This window comes from Triplophysa rosa, linkage group LG1 (assembly GCF_024868665.1).
Source record: "Triplophysa rosa linkage group LG1, Trosa_1v2, whole genome shotgun sequence".
In the NCBI taxonomy this organism is placed as follows: domain Eukaryota; kingdom Metazoa; phylum Chordata; class Actinopteri; order Cypriniformes; family Nemacheilidae; genus Triplophysa; species Triplophysa rosa.
The window spans coordinates 28,602,480-28,624,589 of NC_079890.1; the positions used below are offsets into that span (position 1 = coordinate 28,602,480).

Below are 22,110 nucleotides of genomic sequence, written 5' to 3' on the forward strand. Positions count from 1 at the left end.
AAAATATTGACACTTTATTTTGGAGGATAGGAGTCCTACGGAAGATTCTAAGGTTTTGAAGTAGCGACATACAAAAGCAATAGAGCAAACACATGATTATATAATTGGGCTTTGACCTTATTGTTATCAAGATATAGTCCCTTGTGACGACTTCCCTATGTGACAAGTAGCTGCAGGCTCTCATATTTGTATTGTTTTGATCTTATACACATTGAATAATAATCCTTTGTACATGTTTTAAATAGTGCACATAAATGTCAATGTAAGTAAACGTTTGTGTACAGTGTTTAAGTGTAGGATTGTGATGGCAGGAATCTCCTTTGAAACTGGAGTCGTGCTGTTTCCAAGCTCTTCAGTAATGTCGTGCAACTGAAAACAGAGGGTGTAGAGGTTCACTAATCTGCTACTACCTGTGACCTGCAGGGTAGGATACTGACCTCGTGTGCACATGACTTCTTGTATGTATGTGTTTCTGTTTGCTAATGTTATGAAGTGTTTTTACAGAATGTGTTTGATGTCAACAGTGAAAGGAGGTTATGAAATACTTATCTTGAAGTTGAGCAAGTCTAGGCAAAGCTGCTTGGTTAAACCTGTCTGTTTATGCAACTGTTTTCTGGAGATATTCTGAGGAACAATGAAAAGATTTTTTTGAAGATTAATGTGTTGCCTTACCCAACAGATTCGACTTGAAAAGTTCTTTCTGTGCACCTGCATGCTGTACAACGACATTTGAATTGTAAAGGTGAGTCACTAATTTGCATTATAATTAAAATGGCTTTCCTTTGAAAGTAGCGCAGCAGGCTGCTTGAGCGTGATGTCAATTATGTACACAGTTTATTCACAAAAAGCATTTTTGAAAAAAGCTGTGTTGTGAATGCCTTCACTGAGTTTTGATTAACATTGATTTAACACTGATTCAAGCATCATGTTAAACATCACATGTTAAACTATTGCAGTGTAGCTGTTTGGGAGGTAAAGGGAGTGGCTTCACCTAAATCCCAAAACAATACGTGTAGGCTGCAGGACACAGAAATGAATAAGTGACAGTAAATATATTGAAACATATTGAGAACATTTATTAAATGGAAAACGATGACTTTTTTAATCCTGATTAATTGCATGACTTTTCTGATTTATCGCGATTAATCACATTTTTAAGAGTAAAATTCAATAATGAACTCAAAAGTAGTGTATTGCGATCTTTTTTTTAAAGCACTGCTATATGAACAAAATGCAAAAAGATTTGGCTTGCAAACACTTAAAACAAATAATGTGCTTTTTTACAACAGTATTTCCTTTACACAGTAGCATTAACAATTTTAACTTAAATATATAAGGTATAATGTGTATGGTTCAGGTAATGGGGCTGGTTTTCACCACATCTTATTTGTCATATAATATGTGTCCCTGCCTGAAAGTATTTTTTTTGTGATTTACTGTTTTCTACATAAAATAATTCGACATAATGTAAAGAACATTCTGTAAAAATACAGTTTTAATGCTCGTTATCTCAGAATTATATTTTCCGACTTTAGCCTGGTTTTCACAGGCAGGGTCACATATTATACATTTTCATCTTTTATGCTGATTCATTACAGTGACTTTGTGATTGATGCTCCTTGATGTATTAGCATGTCTCAGATCTCAATTAACTGATCTCATTTAGATATTTTCCTACCAAAATGCTCGGTTGTAGTGATAGGTCACCCAAAAATGAAAATTCTGTCTTCATTTACTCGCCCTATTGTCATTTCAAACCTGTATGACTTTTTCTTTCACAGAACACAAAAGAAGATATTTTGAAGAATGTTGTTATCTGGCACCCATTTCCTTTCATTGGTCTTGTGTCCATTCAATAGAAATGAATGGGTGCCGGTGCTGTTTCTTTCTTTCTTTCTTCAAAATATCTTCTGTGTTCTGCAGAAGAGTGAAATTCATACAGGTTTAAAATGACAAGAGGGTGAGTAAATGATGATAGAATTTTCATTTTGGGGTGAACTGTCGCTTTAAAAGCCTGAATCATTTTAGTGTGTGAAAGCTTTTATTTTTCTTTGTAAATTAACATTTGGAGTTGAATAGTTGCCATGAAATATGCCATTTGGTCTCTTCAGAGACTAAGAAAACTTTTCCAACATCAGTTTTGCTAAACGGTTTCAGCAGAGGGAAGTCATTCTACACACACACAAGGCCCACATACACTGTAAAAAATGATTCATGGCCATAGTAAATATGGCTCAATTAAATATGCTGATTTTCCTCAAAAAAATAAGTTTTGCACATTATAAATTCTTGCTATAAATGTTACAAAATGTATTGAGATTGCGGTTTGCTTAAAATAATGAGTAAACACAGCAAGTAATTTTTAGTAAAGTCGTATGAATCTGGTTATTAGCAGAGGTGGGTAGTAACGCGCTACATTTACTTCGTTACATTTACTTGAGTAACATTTTGGAAAATATGTACTTTTTAAGTAAAATTAAAAGTGTGTACTTTTACTCTTACTTGAGTAAATTTGTAATAGAAAATCTGTACTTTTACTCCGTTACATAACTTACATTGCGTGACGTTCCTTCGTTCCTTCATTTTAAAATATGCTTTTTAAAACGCGTTGTTTATTTCAAGGTTGTCGTCTCTTTTTACGGGCATTCCCGAGTGATCGATTCTTTTGAGTCGATTCTTTTGAAAGCATTAATTGAACAATGGGAAAAACCAATTGAATAGGCTAATGAATCAGTTCAAATGATTTGTTCAGTTCGCAGCACGATCTGAATCATCTGAAGCAGGATTACTCACTCCTCGTAGCGCGAAACTTAAGAACACGCAGAACACAAAGAGCGTTGGATGAGGTGGATATGAATCTATATCTATACAATCAAAACTGCAAATGTGTCATATTGTTTGCCAGCAATGATAAATGCCCGCCATATGCGCGCACCCGCGCGAGCTGTTCGTCAGACACAGCAACATGCGCGTTACCTGTCAGGCACAGAGACGTGGGCTTGCAGAAATATACATTTGAAGAACAGAAGGAAGAAAACTTGTTGATGGGCGTGTGGTTCACTGTTTACTGTTTGTTTACAAGTAAGAGCGTTTCACAACACACACGTGACACAACACGAGAAAACATGAGCTTTGTTCAAAAATGTGTATTTCATTTAAGAGAGCACTGCAGATGTTCTAGATCATCTTAGGAAATGCTCTGAGTTTAGTTCATGCTTTAGTTTGAAATGGTCTATTATTCTAAATAAGTTGTGTAAACTACATTGACATCAGGACTATATGAAATTTACAGAAATGCTTGTCTCTTCTGTGTTTGTCTATTCTTTAGTCTCTCTAGTATATTGCAAAGATATCTGCTTATGATAATTAAAAATATTGATTAAAATGTAATATTAAAATATTGGCGTTAATATTAATTTTATGTAGTAGGCCTATATAATCAGATACAAAGTAACTAAGTAACTAGCTACTTGAGTAGTTTTTTCATTGCATACTTTTTTACTTTTACGCAAGTAATTTTTAAAATAGTGACTTTTACTTTTACTTGAGTAACAATTTCTCTAGTTACTTGTACTTTTACTTGAGTAAAGATTTTGGCTACTTTCCACAGCTAGCCGTGCTTAAAGGGTTTTAATGCACGACGTGGAGGCCAAGAACCATCCGACGCGCAGCAGACCTGTGTGTGAAACATAACAGTTCTTATTGATTCTTTAAATTCTTTTAATTATCAGTATGTACATTTATATATTTTATACTATTCTAAATTTATATTATACATTAATATCATATTGTTTTGTTTCAGGACAATAATGGTGAAGTTAATCAACCTTTCAGAGCACACAGTAATCACCAGAGGGGGGGATCTCCAGATCTCCATATCCAGCTCAACACCACACGTAACATGCAAACATACAAGACCACACACAAACATTATATAAATAACATAACTCTACACTGTTATCAAACGCACATACACACTCATGCATACAACACCACAAATATAAAAACCATTAAAAACCACTAGCCTTAGCCATGTTGATGGTTACTGTTGTTATAATGTTTCAGAATGTCTGTTGTTTAGTATTGTTTATTTGTTTTTGTTGTACAATGAAATTTACACTTCTGAACTGCTGTATGTTTCATGTTTAAATTCATTCAGTGAAAAAATAAAGCTTTTAACATTTCACAGCTGTCCATTGTTTCTGTATTTTAGGTGTTAAGAACATAAAATTCTTAATGTAAATGAGCTTACATTTTATCATGAGGGTAAACCAAACTTTTTTGGTAGAAATAACAAAAATGTGTTAGTAAAAACAACTTAAAATTGTGAGTCACACCAACCGAAAAAATTAAGCAAAATCCCTTTCCTACTCAAAAATTTAAGCAATGGCTAGTAAAGAATTTTAGGTAATGCTGCTTAAAATTTCATGTATAACTGGCTTAAAAAATTGGTCGCAAAAATGATGCACTATATTTTTAAGTAACTTCAGCGTAAAAAATTTTTCAGTGTAATCAAGGCTGTAGATTTCCAATACAATACTATGTATACAAATGTATTACAGTAATAAAGCGAAGGCCGTGAACATAAAGCACACGTGCCTGAGTGTGTGTTTGTGTGTGAACCATGTCTATGTATTTGGGATTAGAAAGGCTCAGGACAGATTAGTTAATTTTAGACACCTGTCTGCTAGAGACTGGTCAAGTGGATGATCTTGAGGAGTGTGCTGGACAGCAGTCGGGATGTCGCAGCATGCAGCAGATGTGAGACCATGTGCCTGTGCACATTACCTGCATGTGGCCATACATCACCCTCCTCTCTCACACAATCTTAATCACAGTTTTATACTCGGGTGAAAGAATAGCTAACAGATCCACAGATTTGTGTCATTAATTGGACCAATATATATATATATATATATATATATATATATATATACAGTATATATTAGTGAAAAGGCCACATGTGCTCTTTGATGGGATGGAAGTGGTATATTAACGAAAGCCTAATGTGTCTGCACTTAGAGGTCATGAGACCCTGCCTATCTCTGTCATGCTGGACCAGCATTTGCATACTGCATACAGGTCATCACAGGACAACATCTGTATTATTGAAACTAAAATCTCAATTACAGATTTAAAACTTTGTTTTAAAAGTGTACAAATTTTCAACTTTATTAACCCGTCTTCAAGTGAAAGCTATCGCTAGACAGCTTGCACGAGTCTGTGTTTATGTCATGTATCAGTCTTTGATTCCATTAATTCAATTCAGAGCTCATTAGAGAAGTAAGTAAGTTAGAGGGGGGTTAAACAATGAGACAGAGAGGACAAGGAGTCTCAAGCATATTAGCCGCTACTTACACATAATCTGAGGACTAGACTCCTCCCTGCTGTTGCCCCGGGAGCCCTTAACAGTATCTCTTTGCCCATTTCACTAGTGCTAATGGTGGGATAAGACCAATTCAAAGAGGGAGAAGATTGTGATGCGAATTTTGTTGTATTGCAATTTCTAATGACCTGGACTGGATTCCCCGATGGATAAATTGTTTTCTTAGTTTCATTCATAGCCATTCACATAGTTAATGGCTGTATAACATACTGTTTTCAAACATTTGATTTCTTTTTAATAACTGCACCACAACAGGTAAGATATAATGATGACAAGTAATGTTGTCATATGTGTTTGGGAACTTTGGATGTACTGTGTTTTGAACTTTGTTGCCACGTTTGATATGCCAAGCTTAATTCCTTTTGTTTACATTGTGCGCTCTGCATTTATTTGCCGCAAATGAAAATTGGATTTTAAAATCAGCAGGAATTTCCTGGTGTCTTTGCATTTCTTTAATAATGTTGTAATGTATTTTTAACATTTCTACACTCATTAAATGTCTTAAATGTTTTTTTTAAAGAGATCCAAGTGTTAAGCACTTTCATCTATTAATAACTTGCAAACAAATGATTTGGATTCTCACCTCAAACTTGATGCCAATGAGATTTTCTTTGTTATGGATACGGAGGCCTTTGATGATAGGGGGAGCGTTTTAATTTATGCATTTTTGTAAAATGTTTGGGTCTAAGCAATTAAGTTGTGTGCTTTTGGCAGAATGAATCATTATCAGTCACTTTTTTTGCTTTTTTAACTACTTTTATTTACTATTATAAATAAAATGTACTATGTACTATTATTTACACTGTAAACAAAAACACTTGTTGAAATCTTTTCTTAATTGCTCTCGTGTAATACAATGCAACTGCAACTATTATTAACCTGTGTGTAGCAGACAGTCTCTGAATTCCTTGGCATCATTCAGATTTTGAATCTTGTTCAGATGAGCCTGAACCCAGCTCTGAGAGTTCACAATGTACAGGACAATATGTTATCGAAATATGTTTTGTTTCTTTGTGTTGGTCATTACATTTATAGTGCTTGTATGTGTTTTTAGTCTTGTCCATTTGTTACAGAATTCCTTTACCATATATGTTAAATATTATGGTCATACGTATACTGTATTTTTATGACATCATTGATAGACAGGATAAACAACTTTGTTGGTACTTGGTACCTGGACATCAACACAACAGTCTGCAGTAGTGCTGCATGCATGTGCTTAACTACTGAAACCTAGCAGTTATGCAACCAAACAAGGTTATCTCTGTTGGAGAGGCAGGGATGATTTCTAAGAACCTTTTAATCCAGACGACTGAATAGTTAAACTACTAATGTCATGTGACATGACTGCCTGTAATAGTTGATTTCAGCTGTAAAGGTAATGACAGAACGGTCATGAACCATGGTACAGTATCTTAAATTATCATGACGTCATCATGTGGAAGACTCTAGGTTGGGGTTAATATTTTATCATACTTTACTACCTAGACAAGTACTTTAAGTTTAGTTAGCTATTTATTTTTAAGTTTCAACATTGAACAAGCTCAAAAAAAAAATGAAAAAGAACTGATCAGCATTTCCATGCAGCCCATATCATAAATGTATCTTGAACAAACATACTGAAAATGCCCATATGTCCACATTAATGAAATGAAGGATTTTTGCATCAAAAGATCATTGAAAGAATCACAACAGCTTGTTCTGTACTCGAATAGATGTTTTATATTAACATTTATGCTCCACTCTTCTCCACCAGTGCCAACGAAATGCAGAAGCAAGTAGAGATCAGAATGCATGAGAATCATCTGGATACTCCTTCACCACCTGAGAAATCCTCGTGTGGCATCTGTGACAAACTCATGAAGAACCTGCTTCTAACGCTCACAATTCTTGGAAAGTTACTGTACTTCAGTGTTTTTGTCTATGTGATATTTACACATTCAGACATGCTGTAGTTTGCCTTTTAAATTGTGAACTTTGTTTGTATCCTTTTTTAGCAAGAGAACAATACTGCATGTTGCCTCCCCACCAGGCTTTTTTAATTTGTGTATATCCAATTAAACATTTTGTCAATCCAGTTCCGATTTGAAATGAAAATTGTGGCTTTAAATGGAATTGCAAGCCTTGTAATTGGACGATGTAAAGCAAACAAACCAGTTTATCATCCCAAACTACACAACTATTTGAACAAGAACAAGCTACAAACAAGACATTAAGATCATTATGATCTGTATACGGCTGATTGACCTTTTCTGTTATTTTGCCATTGTTTGTATAGTGATTTCAAGTATTGGAGGGAAACTTCACAGTTTAATTCCATCTCTAGTAAGGTCTATAAAATCTCAAATAATCTTATTATCATTATTTCTATAGGCTAATATGTGTACATATTCAGAGATACTATGACAGAGATATTACTGTTTGTTATTTTACAAAAGCTCTTTACCAAAGCAAATCAGGCCCATTTACTATAACAGTCATCATGCATTGCTCATAGTTGAATAGTGATGGGTTTCAGTAATCTCTTTCACTGGTACACTAGTTTATCGTGTTCAAGCAACCATTATGTTGCCAGCTCAGAGCCACTACATCCAATGGCAATGACCATTACCCCACCCAGCCACATCTTTGTTTGTTGCATAAGGGGTTTTACCTCACTCAAAGTTCATATCCAAGTCAAAGTTCACAAAAAGTTCAATTTTATATTTTTGCTAAAATATTCCATTTCTGTACCAGAATGTTAATGGTGATTCTCTGTGTGTACTTCAGGCGTGATTACAGGCTCAGTAGCTGGTATTCTACTGCGTTACGCATCCCCACTTCCCCCTGATGTCATTATGATCATTGCCTTTCCTGGTGATATTCTCATGAGGATGTTAAAAATGCTGATTTTGCCTCTGATCATCTCAAGTTTGATCACAGGTACTGTTACTGTACACTTTGCTCAACACCTTAAGCAACGCTAGCAGCACAATACAGCTTTACTTGATCTACCTTCACATGCTATATTGATATATTAAGAGTTTGGTTTCAAAATGAGATCCTTATTATGTTATCATGTTTTTCTTGTGATTTATTGCGTTAATTAGCTGTATTTTGTTGAGTTACTGTATATATGGCTTAAATCAAAACAAACCAACTGCAGTTTGACTGATATTAATTGGAAGGCACAATAAAAAAACATGATTTTGAGTTATCTTATTTTGGAACCAAACTCTTCATATACACCTTATATATAAATATAGCTGCAAAAGCAAATGCACATTTTAAAAATGCTGTTTTGTAACTCATAGGACTAGCAGGGTTGGATTCAAAATCCAGTGGCCGTCTAGGCACAAGGGCCATGGTTTACTACATGTCTACCACCATCATCGCAGCCGTGTTGGGGGTTATCTTGGTGCTGCTCATCCACCCTGGAAATCCCAAACTAAAGGCAAACCTAGGAGAAGGGAAAAAGAATGACGAGGTGTCCAGTTTAGATGCCTTCTTTGATCTCATCAGAAATCTGTTTCCAGAAAATCTTGTTCAGGCTTGTTTCCAGCAGGTGTGTACTTCAAATGTTTAGTTCAAGTAATAATGTATTAAGTAACAAAAACCAGCACACTGCCACTGCTGCTCCCAAAATTGTTTATTAAAATACACAAAACATAACCTAACGTTTCAGTACATTTCAACCATTGTTTTATTCGTAAAGCACTCTTTAATTTGTTAATTGTCTCTTTCATTATGATTAGATGCCTTTATAGAACAATAATACTCTTAAACTCTTCATCTTTCTTTCATTATGTAGATCCAGACTGTTACTAACAAGGTAGAAGTAACTCCTCCACATCCAACTCGGTTTGGACGAAATGCCACCAAGGGTGCAGTCAAATATGTGATCAAGAAGTCGCTTCAATTCAAGAGCGGCATGAATGTGTTAGGTATTAGATGGCCTTGATATAACATTGCACATGCACTGTATATACTGTATGATTGTTAACATGGCTTCAATATGTGTTTTATAGGTATTATTGGGTTCTTTGTGGCATTTGGGATTTGCATGGGAAAGATGGGAGAAAAAGCCAAGATGATGCTTGAGTTCTTCAACGTCCTCAATGAAATTGTTATGAGGCTTGTCGGCATGATCATGTGGTCAGCTTTCATGATTGATAATAACTAGAATAGTTTACATGAGTTTAACTGTCTACCTCTAGTAATGTTGGACATCCTAATTTTTATAGATATTATTGGCTAACATTATGTTTTAGTGTATAAATGATTTGAATGAATGAAATGATTTGCCGTTAACTATATAAAACTGGCTAATTTTATTGCCTGTTGTTCAATTAATGATCATTATTAGCTCCTAGTGTACTGGTTAGTACCTTTCTTATACTGTGCGTCTCTGTTCCGTAGGTATTCCCCCGTTGGTATTGCATGTCTGATCTGTGGGAAGATTATTTCAATTAATGATCTGGAGATGGTGGCCAAGCAGCTGGGAATGTACATGGTCACCGTCATCATTGGACTTTTCATTCACGGCGCCATATTCCTACCGTTAATATATTTTGTTATTGTTCGGAAAAACCCGTTTTCATTCTTTATGGGAATTTTCCAGGCCTGGGTCACTGCTTTAGGAACAGCCTCTAGGTAAATAATTTCCCATCCTATTTCTATAGGATACACACAGTAAGCTAAAAAAGGTACTGATGTTTTTATCAAGATGGGTTATGATTATTTTTGTTATGATTATAAATTGTAGTCGATATGCATTTTTTGCAGTGCTGGCACATTACCTGTAACTTTTCGCTGTCTGGAGGAAAACCTTGGCATCGACAAGAGAGTGACCCGTTTTGTACTACCTGTTGGAGCAACAATCAACATGGACGGTACAGCGCTTTATGAGGCCGTGGCAGCCATATTTATTGCCCAGATGAATGGAATAGAGCTTGATTCAGGCCAGATTGTTACAGTCAGGTAAGCCAGAATGTCCAGATACTGTACATCAGAGTCCAAACCATGTCCAAACTAAGGCCCGTGGGTCAAAGTTGGCCTTTGATTTGGTCTGCATTGACATTTATTTTTATTTCTATACATTTCAGAGAATTGAATGTTACACTTAGTGAATATTTTATTTAATGTTTTTCAAAGTGCTTTGTGACACACAGTGTCACATATTATAACTAATAATACAGTTCGGTACAATATAAAGGGATAGTTGACCTTCAAAATGAACATTTTGTCATTATTTACACGCCCTCCTGTCATTTCAAACCTGTATGACTTTCTTGCTTCTGCAGAACATAAAAGAAGATATTTTGAAAAATGTTGGTAACAGAAAACCATTGGTCCCCATTGACTTGCATTGGTTTTGTGTCCATACAATAGAAGTCGATGGGGACCAACGGTTTTTGGTTACCAACATTTAAAAAAATGTATTCTTTTGTGTTTGCAGAAGAAAGAAAATGATACATTTAACAGGGTGAGTAAATGATGACAGAATTTTCATATTGAATGTGAACTATTCCTATAATTTCAGTCTAAGTTTAATTTTTGGCCCTTCATAGGAAAAAGTTTGGGCATCTCTGCTGCTAGATACAGAAATGCATGTGATAAAAAAATTCTGATTTACTAGTTGATTTGCTTATCACTTGATAATCTCAAGTACCAACATGAAGCAGTAAGTTTAAAAAGCCCTTTTATATTTCTTTTTCAGAAGATGAAAATGAGTAATGTAGTATTCCTAAAGCTTGTAGTCAAATAAAATGTGTGTTTATATTGTTGTTTTGCAGTCTTACAGCTACTCTTGCAAGTGTAGGAGCAGCCAGTATTCCCAGTGCTGGACTGGTGACTATGCTTCTGATTTTAACTGCTGTGGGATTACCAACTCAAGACATAAATTTGCTAGTCGCAGTCGACTGGTTACTGTAAGTTAAGCCAACCTTACCTTTTAAATGCCATTTCAATGGTGCATACTTTTTATATTAAGTAATAGTTGGCAATAAATTAATAAATTGTCTCCAGTTTAACCTCCTGTGAAGTAATTGTACATGTAAAAGACTTGTTCCTGTTTATCATGACAGTACAATGGCATGCCTAATGGCATTTGGAGACTTTTAGCCCTGAGCAATATGGCACCTGTCTTTGTTTTCCCTTCACCTTATAAAACAGGGATCGTTTTCGAACATCAGTCAATGTTGTCGGTGATTCGTACGGAGCGGGCATCGTGTACCACCTCTCCAAAGATGAGCTTGACATGTTCGATGCCCAGCAGATGAGGACAGATGACTTTGAGATGGCCAAGACACAATCCTATTTTGAGAATAACACTAACCATGGTGTACATGTGTCTCACAACTCCTGTCAACAGGTCCAAATAGATGACTGCAAGGTACATTACAGTCTCACAGACATAGAAACCTGTATGTAGATGCTTTCTTTTTGTTCCCTTACATGTATGTACCATATACATTTTTTTACACTTTTGTATTAAGGTCATGCCTGATGAAAATGAAAAAAGGAAGGAATGGATAAATAATGTCAGATTTATTTGTTCTGGTGCTGGTGAAATAGCAGGTTTTGTGCAGAAAAGCCTATCCATATTCTCCCCTGTATTAAGAATATTTCTCATTTTTGTATGAGGACTAAAGCTGGTCACATCTGAAAATGAAAGCTGAGACGATGCTGCGAACAGTACAATGTATTAACATGCACCTCATATTTTTGGGGGGTGGAGAAACTCTGGTTGACGAAGGCTGCTATTTCATTTCTCATAAGTGAAATGTTAAGTTTGACAGATAAGTAATTGTGTTTTAGTAAGACAAATATTGAACATGAATGTTGTGATTTTTCTTTTCTTTTATTCCGATGTTATTCCTCTTTTTTGCAACTGAGTAGAAGTTTTGACCCTGTGTTTCACAAACGCGTAGGTCTGTGTGGTACAGTAGCAAGCATTGCACTTTTTCCACAACCCCTTAAATTTGGATAGAGATTCATCTCTATATAAAAATATAATCCAAATAATTCTCTCTATCTGTATGCAGTCTTTCAGCATTCTTTAAGGAATCCCGCTGCAGCTTAGTTGATCTTTCTTGTGGTGGGTACATTTCTGTGAATTTTGATATAAATTGTGCTGTTAAATATGAAACTACTTGGACTCTCTGCTCCAAACCATAAACGGTTTAGTTAGCAGCGCTGAATGCATTTAGACTGTGCCTTGGTCCAACAGTTAGTTGTCCCTGATAATTGCTTTCAGGTAACCTTGGCCTCAAATGGCTACCCTGTCGAGTTCTCACTTGTTGAGGAGGAACCATGGATTCACGAGTAACACGGCACACAGATCCAGCTCCGCCTTATCCTGAGTCCCACAACATACCAAATGCAAATTTTATACTCTTAAACAGTCAGAAGTTACCACACCATTTCTCACACGCACAAGCAATGACTTTTGTACGATCTCATTATGCTTGATTTACAGTAGTTAGTGCTCTTGGTGGTTCACCTGGATGGGTGCACAGGGTTGATAATGGGCTGCAATGAACCTTATGCGAGGGTGGTAGAGTGGTCGAAGCATGAAAGCACATAAACATCGGGTTGATGATCAGTCTGAAACCTGTTGCCTTAAGGCTTATAAAGCATGAAATATTGGAATAGCTTACCCAGTTTGAGACCACAGATTGACTCTAGAGCATAACTAGTGGCAACAGGAGAGAAGTGCAGCTTGTTTGCTAAAGACACTGACTGGATTAACCCTTGGTGGCATCACTGCAGATCAGCCTCTTACAAGAGCTTACCAAGTACTTAGAGGTTCTGAAATAGTGGTTTCCCTTCAAATGCAGCCAGTTATTTTTAGGTGCTATCAGACGTAAATTCCACGTCAGTAATTACACAGCATGGTGAGACATGGAGTAGCCTATACAGTGAGTTAAGTGGCGATGTCTATCTGCAGGGACAGCCAAGTTTTATTTTCTGTAAGCTCTTGGGACCATACATTCCTATGTACTGTGGTGGACAAATAAATACAATGCAGTTTTTTCATTTATGTGCACATGCATGTGTCGGTATGTGTCATTATACATGTAGAATTGACTTTCATTTGCATGCTCATACTGTGTGTAGGTTATGAGATTTATGTATTTATTTGCTAAATTGTAATCTTGCCTTGAAGACACACTGCAAAACTCTGCAGACAGAAAAGTACATGACACATTATATGACTATAATAACATTAAGAGCAATTCCATTTTCTTTTATAATAGTCTTTTTGGATACTCGGATATTAAGTCCAGTTGAATGGATTATTTCTGTATTGTCATTGATACAATAGCTGAGATTGTTAGCATGTAATCTAAGAAGAAATAAGTTTATTACATCTGCAACATTTATTTGGTAGTCCCTGGTTACTTGATCAACATTTTCTTTTGCACCAATATCTTTCTTTTTGTTATTAAAGTGCCTCCTAGCACTTTGTGTAAATAAATAAATACATTTACAGTACGTATGTTGTCATAATTTAGATATTTTTCATGCATACGAAGCTGTTGTATTAATTTTCATCACTTTAAAAACATAGGCAAGTCATGTATTCAGTAACAGGTTGAGTAGCTATCATATAATATACGGTACACTTCACGTAGAACAGATTGCTGAGAAACATTAGAATGACAATTTAAAATGTGTATGTATATACACTATACGGAAGCACATTTTTCATTTTTCACAATTCAGGATTTTTGTTTCAATTCATTATGATATTGTGTTTTAAATATTGTGTACTGTTAAACTGTAATAATGACATCAGGGAAAATTATACGGTCTATGGGGAAAAAGTCAAGTAATTAATCATTATGGGTTGCTACTGCCATGTAAAGTGCAAAGAAAATGTAGTGTAAGAAGTATACACAATATAGACCTATTATACAGGCAGGGCTTGACACAACAACTAACTCTTGTGTTAGTTGCAGGTTGTATTTAGAATAATGTGGATGTATATGTTCCATCCTGCAATTTTTTTGTGCAACCCTGACTAAATTCAAAGACATTTCTTACCAAACTTGAAATGTTTAAATTTGTCTTTTTCCTCTATAAAATACTTACAAATTGTAAATAAAGACAATGCTTCTTGTCTAAATGGCCTATTTTGTTTTATTTCCATTGTTTTTTTATGTAAATGCATTTTTGCTTCTGCGCACAATAATGTCTTTATGATTATACATCTCACTTATTAATTTCATTTAAACTAACTAAAAGAATAGACAATTAAAAATTTGTATTCAAATAAATGTCTTTTACAATTGCAAAGGTTTAAAATATTTTAACAAGGCGATACAAACCAGATGTTTCTTGAAGACGTGGCAGTTTCTTTAAACATTTAAAAATGTATCATATCCCACAGAGTACACAGTACTTACAAACGCATGCTGACAAACCTTATTAAAATGTTTTCTCACCATATTATTCAAACCACCAATCAATTAAAAAAAAAAACAGTTGGACCTTGCAGTTAAAAAAAACAATAAATGTAAAAAGGATGAAAATACTGGGGCAACGTAAAATTAAATTGCACAAAAACATACCTCTGGGAGCAAAAAAATCAGTGCATTCAAAAACTACTGCAGAGTACACAGTGTCACGTCTTTAAGCAGTCTTTGGTTTAAATCAAATGGTAATGCTTCAGTCAAAGCTCAGGCATCCCACGTTCACAATTTTTTGTCCAATGGCCTCACCTGTTACATTAAATACTCTCTCTCATGCTCGTCCAGACTGGCAACATGAAAGTCCACCGTTTTACCATTCTGCACATTTGCAGCGCTCAGCTTCACTATCTCCTTCTCCTTCTCTGACAGTGGCAAAGTTCCTGCTTTACTATAATCTTCAGACATTTTGTTTTTGCTCTTTCTTGGCCCATACCACCTACAGTACGGAGAGAGTTACACTCAGTAAACTGAAACTGAGGTACAAAGGCTGATGACAAGTGTATTCAAAGAACAAAACTAAGCAAACTTACTTGTCCTTAGTGGCAATAGCAGCAAAAATGCAAAGTATTGCTCCAAAAACCACACTGGTTGCTAAGATTACAAGCCAAGCTGCAGTAAGAACAAAAAATGAGAATAAATATATGAAAGATTAATCAAAAAGTTAATGTAATGCCAATCGAATGAAGAGTCATGAACTTACAAGGTGATCCTTTCCTCTGATGAGTGGATGGTGTTGAAGGGGAGTCAGAATTCCACACTTTATCAACATTGTTTCGTCCTCTCTTATCTGTGGAAGATACATTTGTAATTAGAAGTTATGTACCACATTACAATAATAATTAAAAGCATTGTGCTTGATTAGAATTACATAAAGACTAGGAAAACAAATCAGAGTTTATTTTTCATACCGGTTTCTCCACTAATATCATAATGGCTTCATTTCCAAAATCATCTAATGTGGTGAAGTATTTTCAGATCTTTACCTGTGGGACTGGTATCCTGTTTTGAACCCTCTCCTTCCATTATAACCTCCTCACGAGCGTTTTCAGAAGTTTCCTTCTCCGCTGGCTCTACGGTGCTTGACCTTGTTGAAAACTGATTAAAATCAGGAAATCCAGGATTCAATCCTGATCCACTGCCCTCTTCTTCAGGAGGCAAGACAGTGGGTTTAACAGCACTTCTCACAAAGCGGAACTTGTTTGTAGGACCTTTGGCATCTTGTGTGTCTGTCAAATCAATCTTTTCCACATCTACTAGGAAGCCTTCAATAAGGGCTTCCTCTAGAATGTCTTCATTTCGTTTTCCAACTTTGTAAAGAAGAAGAAAAAAAAAGTTTATAGGCTATGTGATGATTTATGTTTTACACATCCTTATGTTTACATATCCTTATTTTGTTCCAAACCTGCATGATTTGTACTTAAAAAAAAAAAACAGAATTGAGATATTTGTGAATTGAGATATTTAGTATGCACATATACACCCAAATTTAAGAAGCATACATGTGTACAATTGAATTACAAGTATGTGAGCAATTATAAACAAGTCACTTCCTTTAAAAAGAAAGTAGTTCCTTTTTGTATCTGCTTCACTGCTTGATGTGACTTCACACATGTTAGACACCTTCACATTAAAGGTATGAGTAATCTTTTGGAAAAGGTGCGGTTGGATAAAGAACAATGAAGTGTATGCCCGCAGCATGTCTTGCAAAATACACGCCCTTTACGATGAGCAGTCTTTTCCCAGTAAAACTACAGCATACCACAAAAATGTAACTGTTAAAAAATCACTGCTGATTTTCCAGTACATCAAACATACCTGTTCTGACTGAGTTTTCACTAGATGTTTGAGATGCAGACTTGACAGCGTCTTCACAGCTTACGTCAAACGGATCTAGAGAGGTAAAATAATACAATAACTCAAAAACGGCTTGTTTCTAATTCACACTTTCAACCCAACGCCCTCTCCACGCTCACCTGATGGGTTAAAACAGTACACATCAGAAAGATATTCTGCTGCTTCAGAATGAAAAGTCACCTCAGTGGAACTGGAGTCACAGTTTGGACTACTACTGTGTGGTAGAAATGCCACATTTTGACCATCAATCCAACCGTATCTGTAAACAAAGGTGCGGAGTTAATTCAAAAATCAAGTACACCCACAAGGCAATACGAAATGCAGTGCTTTTGTCTTTTGTCTTGCTCTGGGCTAAGACTATTGTATTCGATTGCTTACCTGCATATTCTCAACCCTTTTTTATGAGCTTCAATGACCTGCTCTTGTGTTGCCAGTCTGTAGCTTAAACTCTGACACAATTCCAAAGCGTTCTGGAAAGTCAAAGAATAATTGCTGGCCTCCTCGATGTGGAGCACACCAGCAAAGCTGCATCTGCCACTATGCCCTGCCAAGAGAGAAATTCGTGTGAATATTCAAAGACAGGAAATCTTCGATTTTTCCATGTATGATCAACTATAGATTAGTTGGTGAATGAAGGCCAGATGTAGGCTCTGTGTGAAGGAAGAGTAATTTAGTATCAACTTAGTATTAGGTATCATTATATAAATCTCTTAATAGGGTAATGATTCATTGCGTTTCCTGACATAAGCACACATCTGTAACGCATCTTTGCGAATAATCTACATTTTAAAGACCTCTATCCATGGATCAAATAACCGTAGTGTGCAAAAGAAGGAAAAAGTGATGCAATGTATGGGGTATATATGATATATTATGTAGATGAACAGATTCATGTGTTGTAGCAAAGTTACAGTCTGACAAAGAAATAATGCTGGATTAATTCCAGCACAAGATATTATAGGCACCCTGAATTTAACTTTTATCAAAAGTCATGACCAAATTTATCTACAAAAATTACATTGTTGCACACAAAGCATAAACAAGAAAGGAAGAAATATCTTTTTGTGCTGACATTAACAACCATTCAACAGTTGATGCTTTTTGTGTTTAAGGCAAATTTCGGCTTTTAATTATGTAGCCTACAATCATTAGTGACATCTAAGCAGCAGAGCTACTTTAATACTTTGAAAAGGGTTGTCTTTACCCCCATAGTTTGCAAAGTGAGATTAAAAACAGCTATCTTAACCAAGAATGCAATGCGTAAACTCACACACCAAATGTAAACAACAAAGGTGACCCAGCAGAGGAACGTGGAAATGAAGAGGTAATAGATTCAGCATCACTCACCCTGAACTGGTGCTGTATGATATATAGCTGGCAATCCAGTAGCAACCATTACCAGTATCAAAGTCCACATGGTCAGTAATGTGTGTTGAAACAGAAGAGGTAAACTATATCTGCTGGTTTGCTCAATGTGATAAAACCTTGATTCTCAGAGTCAACAAATGTGCTTATTCTCTTTGAATGGCTGTAGTTTACTGCTTTATATACTCAGACTAGTCCTTGGTGATGATGGGTGGGGCTATGAAGAACACACCCTCTTTTTATTGTCTCTTGTGTTTCCTTTCTCTTTATGTCTTTGCAACCATAAATTACATTCTGTCCACCTTTACCCTTTGAGATACTGTATTTACTGTAGGTCTGCTTGTTGACAAAACTAAGTTTACATTAGACAGTATGTTTCATTTTCATTCATTTTGTAGTATTTCCTGTGAGTGCGCATGTGTCACTATTTGTACTGTTTCTATGACCTAAAATAAAACCATTTTAATATGTTTGACTTACAACTGTTTAGAGGATAACGCGTTTTTATGGTATTGGTTATGTGTTGCTAATGATAATTTTCATCCTTATTCGTTTAAAATGAAAGCGCTGCCTGGAGTACAATGAGTCAGTGAGAACATTGCAGGGGCGTGGCTGGCACAGGTGTATGAAACACTCCTCGTCCTCGCCCTCTTGTGCGCTGCTGATACACGTTCATTTCCTGTTTCAAACTGGGTTTAAGGAGAGTGGCCGCGGTTCCTATGTGTTGCGAGTCTGACGTCATCACGCAGCCGTGTTATTTGGCAAGTTTAAGAATCATAGGTAGTTTAGATAGTTAGTGTTAGGTTATGTAGGGTGAGAGTTTCATAAGACTAGAAACAGCAAGGATTTAGTCAAAACCAACAAGCCACGGCCACAGATCGGACTCGAAACACCAAGGATTTAGTGAGAGGTAACGTTCAGATTATCGAGACTATCACAGATTAATCACTTGCTACTGTTTTGCTTTTCATGTTGGATCTTGTAGAAAAAAAGCAAAGAAGAAGTGGGCCATTCATAATAGCCTGTTTGCGTCATTATACGATTGGGAAATTAAGGATGGATTTCATTTTGCGGGTGGAGGGGGAAGTAAAAAACATGCATTTCCCGATAATAACATGACAAACTTCTGTTTAAAATTCATTTTTGATAGTATTTCGCTTTTTTTGTTTAGGCAGCAGCAAAAGTTACAATGTTTTGGGGCTATTCAAATTTTAATTACATTGGGACATAAATTTGATATTTGGAATAAGATATAACATGGGCAAACTATTATACGCTTAACGTTACCTACACGGGTTCCAATTACATTTTTAGCATTCAGTCCAAAAACATTTTTAATGTTAATATTCATATTTGTTTACAAAATAATTTACATTTACCTTTCCACAACCGATAGTGAAACTATTATAATTTGTTGTTTTTATTTAATCAATTTGCTCCTTCTTCAGAGTGTTAAATAAGTATTTTTCGCCTAGGCACGTACCCTCTTTTTTCAGGGGGCTTTTATTTCTTACAGTTGAGAGCACTTCCGGCTTCCGCCTTCTCGAGTTTTAAGCAAGCATTGGCCACGAAACGTTATAACTTATTACACCTTATTATAATTTATAGACTTTCTGTCTTCACTTTTATTTACGTGATACGTGTTATTTTTGTGTTTTAAGCATGTCGTCGCTCATGAGTACTATTGACGGGGAGTGCAACGGAAAGGATATAGAGGTAACCGTTACATTGATCAATATTATGTTCGTGTCCTGTTTTGTACTGCAACAAAGTCCCCAAAGTGCTCGATATTATCTGCCTGCTTTCGTAGAAGCTTATAATATTGCTTCTTGTTGAGGCAACTAGCTTAAAGATGTAATCAGGAGTATATATGTGGGTTAAATGGTTAAAGTTAGACGTGCAGTAACACATCTGATTTTTGTGCTTTGAGGATCAGGATCATCCCCGCGTGCTTATCCCACAGCTCTGCAGACTCTTCTATAAACTGGGATGGGTGACTGGAACAGGGGGCGGAATAAGCCTGCGGCATGGGTTAGTCATCACTCTTACGCTAGGAATGAAATCCACCGTGTTCTGCAATGTTTATTTGATCTGTTTCAAAAGTGTTTGATGTATTTTATGTAATACAATAACCATTTCTTCCCCCAGTGAACACATTTATATTGCTCCCTCTGGTGTGCAGAAGGAGAGGATACAGGTAAGACTTTTTCTGTGGTTAGTTTTACAATTTATGTAATCTATCATTAAAGAACACCTTAGAACTCTCACTCTCACTCTGCTCCTGTCTGTAGCCAGAAGACTTATTTGTGTGTGATATAGATGAGAAGGACATCAGCTGTCCACCACCACAGAAGAAGTTGAAGAAAAGCCAATGCATGCCCCTCTTCATGAACGCATACACTATGAGAGGTACGTGTCAGCAGGCTAAGTGTTGTTCACCTTTTGTACTGTATTTAAGAGTTTGGTGCCAAAATGAGATGACACTGTTATTGTTTGTTTTTTATTATGTCATCATTTTTTTATTGTGTTTTGTTGTGTTAGTTAGCAGTTTGATTGATATTCATTGAAATGCACAATAAAAAAACAAGACTTTTACATTTTTTAAAAACAGAGTTATCTCATTTTGGAACCAAACTCTTCAAGTTGTTATTCCCGTCACAGGAGCTCAGGCAGTTATCCATACACACTCAAAAGCTGCTGTCATGACAACTCTTATGTTTCCTGGCAAGGAATTCCGCATCACACATGAAGAGATGATCAAGGGGATTCGAAAAGGAAACTCGGGCACAAACTACAGGTTGGCCATCCTGCTGAGATTCTTCATCCGTAATTTGTAACGCTTTTGCCATTTCACATTAGTAATGCTTTAACTGTTCTTGACAAATAAAGTAGCATCTACAACTATGCTTTTATATTTACTGTATATGTTTCCACCCAGGTATGATGACACGTTAGTTGTTCCAATTATTGAGAACACACTGGAAGAGAAAGACCTGAAAGAACGCATGGCTCGAGCCATGGAGATGTACCCTGACTCCTGTGCTGTCTTGGTCCGCAGACACGGGGTCTACGTTTGGGGAGAGACCTGGGAGAAAGCAAAAACCATGTGAGTTTGGCTGTGAAATGCACACATAATTACTGTGTTTTGTGTGTAAATGCATTATTTATGTTGCATTCTGTTGTTTTTCAGGTGTGAATGTTATGACTACTTATTTGACATAGCTGTTCAAATGAAACGGTGTGGTCTGGACCCTTCAGCTCCTCCTACTGAAGCTAAAGGCATTGTTTGACATTAAAACCACTGCAATCAACAGAATAAAGTAAACAGTGTTGCTTCGGTAACATAATCTTACAGTACACACTACACACAAAACGAACCACATCTGGACACAGACTGTTTAAAAAACATATGTACAGCAGTATTGCAATGTGCAGATGCGTGCAAAGGGGAAAGTTCTGTTACCGTTTGCAAAATTTGTTATCTGCTTTTTTTTTTACTACCAAAATACCTTCTTTTTGAAAAAGGGGGGTTGTCATTTGAGAGAAAACATTCACAAACCAGTTAAATGATGTTGTCTTTAATGACCTTTACAACAATTTATCATGTGGAGGTAAAGAACAGTTACCTGCAAACAAAATTGGTCACCTGGCTTATGGCTACAATGCAAGTCCACAGCAATTCTGCATTAAGAAATGAAAATAATATTTGAACATAAGGCATAAAAAACGTAAAGTTTAAGTTTAAAACACGAGTTTATTCGCAAAAACAGATAACTCCATTTTTAAAAATGTCACATTTTTGTGACGTTAACATGTTTTATCGTGTAACAACCCAACTACAGTATGATTGATATTACTTTTTTTTTTTAACTGAGTTATCTGTTTTTGCAAATGAACTCTTCACGTTTCAACATATGTTCCACATAAGTAGCATTGTTTGCCTGCTCTGTCTGTATGATCATATGAATGGCTAAACTGATCCTACACAAACAAAGACTGTATATGTGGTGATTTATTTAATAAATAAACAATTGTTGTTTAAGTATT

The 22,110-nt window shown here is 35.9% G+C and overlaps 3 protein-coding genes across 4 annotated transcripts; 2 read left to right on the forward strand and 1 right to left on the reverse strand.

The window, feature by feature from the left end:
- Positions 1–475: 475 nt before the first annotated feature.
- slc1a2a (solute carrier family 1 member 2a) lies at positions 476–14,896 on the forward strand. The gene is made up of 10 exons (XM_057344964.1): positions 476–742; positions 7,143–7,278; positions 8,155–8,308; positions 8,680–8,930; positions 9,177–9,309; positions 9,394–9,520; positions 9,785–10,018; positions 10,151–10,345; positions 11,161–11,295; positions 11,540–14,896. The coding sequence occupies exons 2-10, from the start codon at positions 7,153–7,155 to the stop codon at positions 11,796–11,798; spliced, it is 1,614 nt and encodes a 537-aa protein (XP_057200947.1). The 5' UTR covers positions 476–742; positions 7,143–7,152; the 3' UTR covers positions 11,799–14,896.
- cd44a (CD44 molecule (Indian blood group) a) lies at positions 14,652–18,232 on the reverse strand. Its single transcript, XM_057344988.1, has 8 exons — positions 18,046–18,232; positions 17,077–17,242; positions 16,818–16,957; positions 16,660–16,734; positions 15,828–16,151; positions 15,545–15,631; positions 15,375–15,453; positions 14,652–15,280 (listed from the first exon to the last, which is right to left on the reverse strand). Exons 1-8 carry the CDS (start codon positions 18,113–18,115, stop codon positions 15,097–15,099), a joined length of 1,125 nt encoding a protein of 374 aa, XP_057200971.1. The 5' UTR covers positions 18,116–18,232; the 3' UTR covers positions 14,652–15,096.
- A 508-nt stretch (positions 18,233–18,740) lies between these two features.
- Positions 18,741–22,110, forward strand: apip (APAF1 interacting protein). Of its 2 annotated transcripts, none has more exons than XM_057345012.1 (8): positions 18,741–18,973; positions 19,725–19,779; positions 20,000–20,094; positions 20,212–20,260; positions 20,355–20,472; positions 20,725–20,860; positions 21,002–21,169; positions 21,254–22,110. In XM_057345012.1, the coding sequence occupies exons 2-8, from the start codon at positions 19,726–19,728 to the stop codon at positions 21,351–21,353; spliced, it is 720 nt and encodes a 239-aa protein (XP_057200995.1). In that variant the 5' UTR covers positions 18,741–18,973; position 19,725; the 3' UTR covers positions 21,354–22,110. The 2 variants fall into 2 exon arrangements, with proteins under 2 accessions (XP_057200995.1, XP_057200986.1); XM_057345003.1 differs by having other exon boundaries at positions 18,742–18,973; positions 19,994–20,094; positions 21,254–22,109.

Bases quoted from the DNA above. Each gene is read 5' to 3' on its own strand.
- slc1a2a (XM_057344964.1), top strand. From the start codon at position 7,153: ATGCAGAAGCAAGTAGAGATCAGAATGCATGAGAATCATCTGGATACT. The intron at 8,309-8,679 runs GTACTGTTACTG...TGTAACTCATAG, and splicing joins CATCTCAAGTTTGATCACAG to GACTAGCAGGGTTGGATTCA. The intron at 9,310-9,393 runs GTATTAGATGGC...TGTGTTTTATAG, and splicing joins GAGCGGCATGAATGTGTTAG to GTATTATTGGGTTCTTTGTG.
- cd44a (XM_057344988.1), bottom strand. From the start codon at position 18,115: ATGTGGACTTTGATACTGGTAATGGTTGCTACTGGATTGCCAGCTATA. The intron at 16,735-16,817 runs GTGAGCGTGGAG...TTACCTCTCTAG, and splicing joins GTACTGTTTTAACCCATCAG to ATCCGTTTGACGTAAGCTGT. The intron at 15,281-15,374 runs GTAAGTTTGCTT...TCCGTACTGTAG, and splicing joins GCTATTGCCACTAAGGACAA to GTGGTATGGGCCAAGAAAGA.
- apip (XM_057345003.1), top strand. From the start codon at position 19,726: ATGTCGTCGCTCATGAGTACTATTGACGGGGAGTGCAACGGAAAGGAT. The intron at 19,780-19,993 runs GTAACCGTTACA...TTGTGCTTTGAG, and splicing joins GCAACGGAAAGGATATAGAG to GATCAGGATCATCCCCGCGT. The intron at 21,170-21,253 runs GTGAGTTTGGCT...GTTGTTTTTCAG, and splicing joins TGGGAGAAAGCAAAAACCAT to GTGTGAATGTTATGACTACT.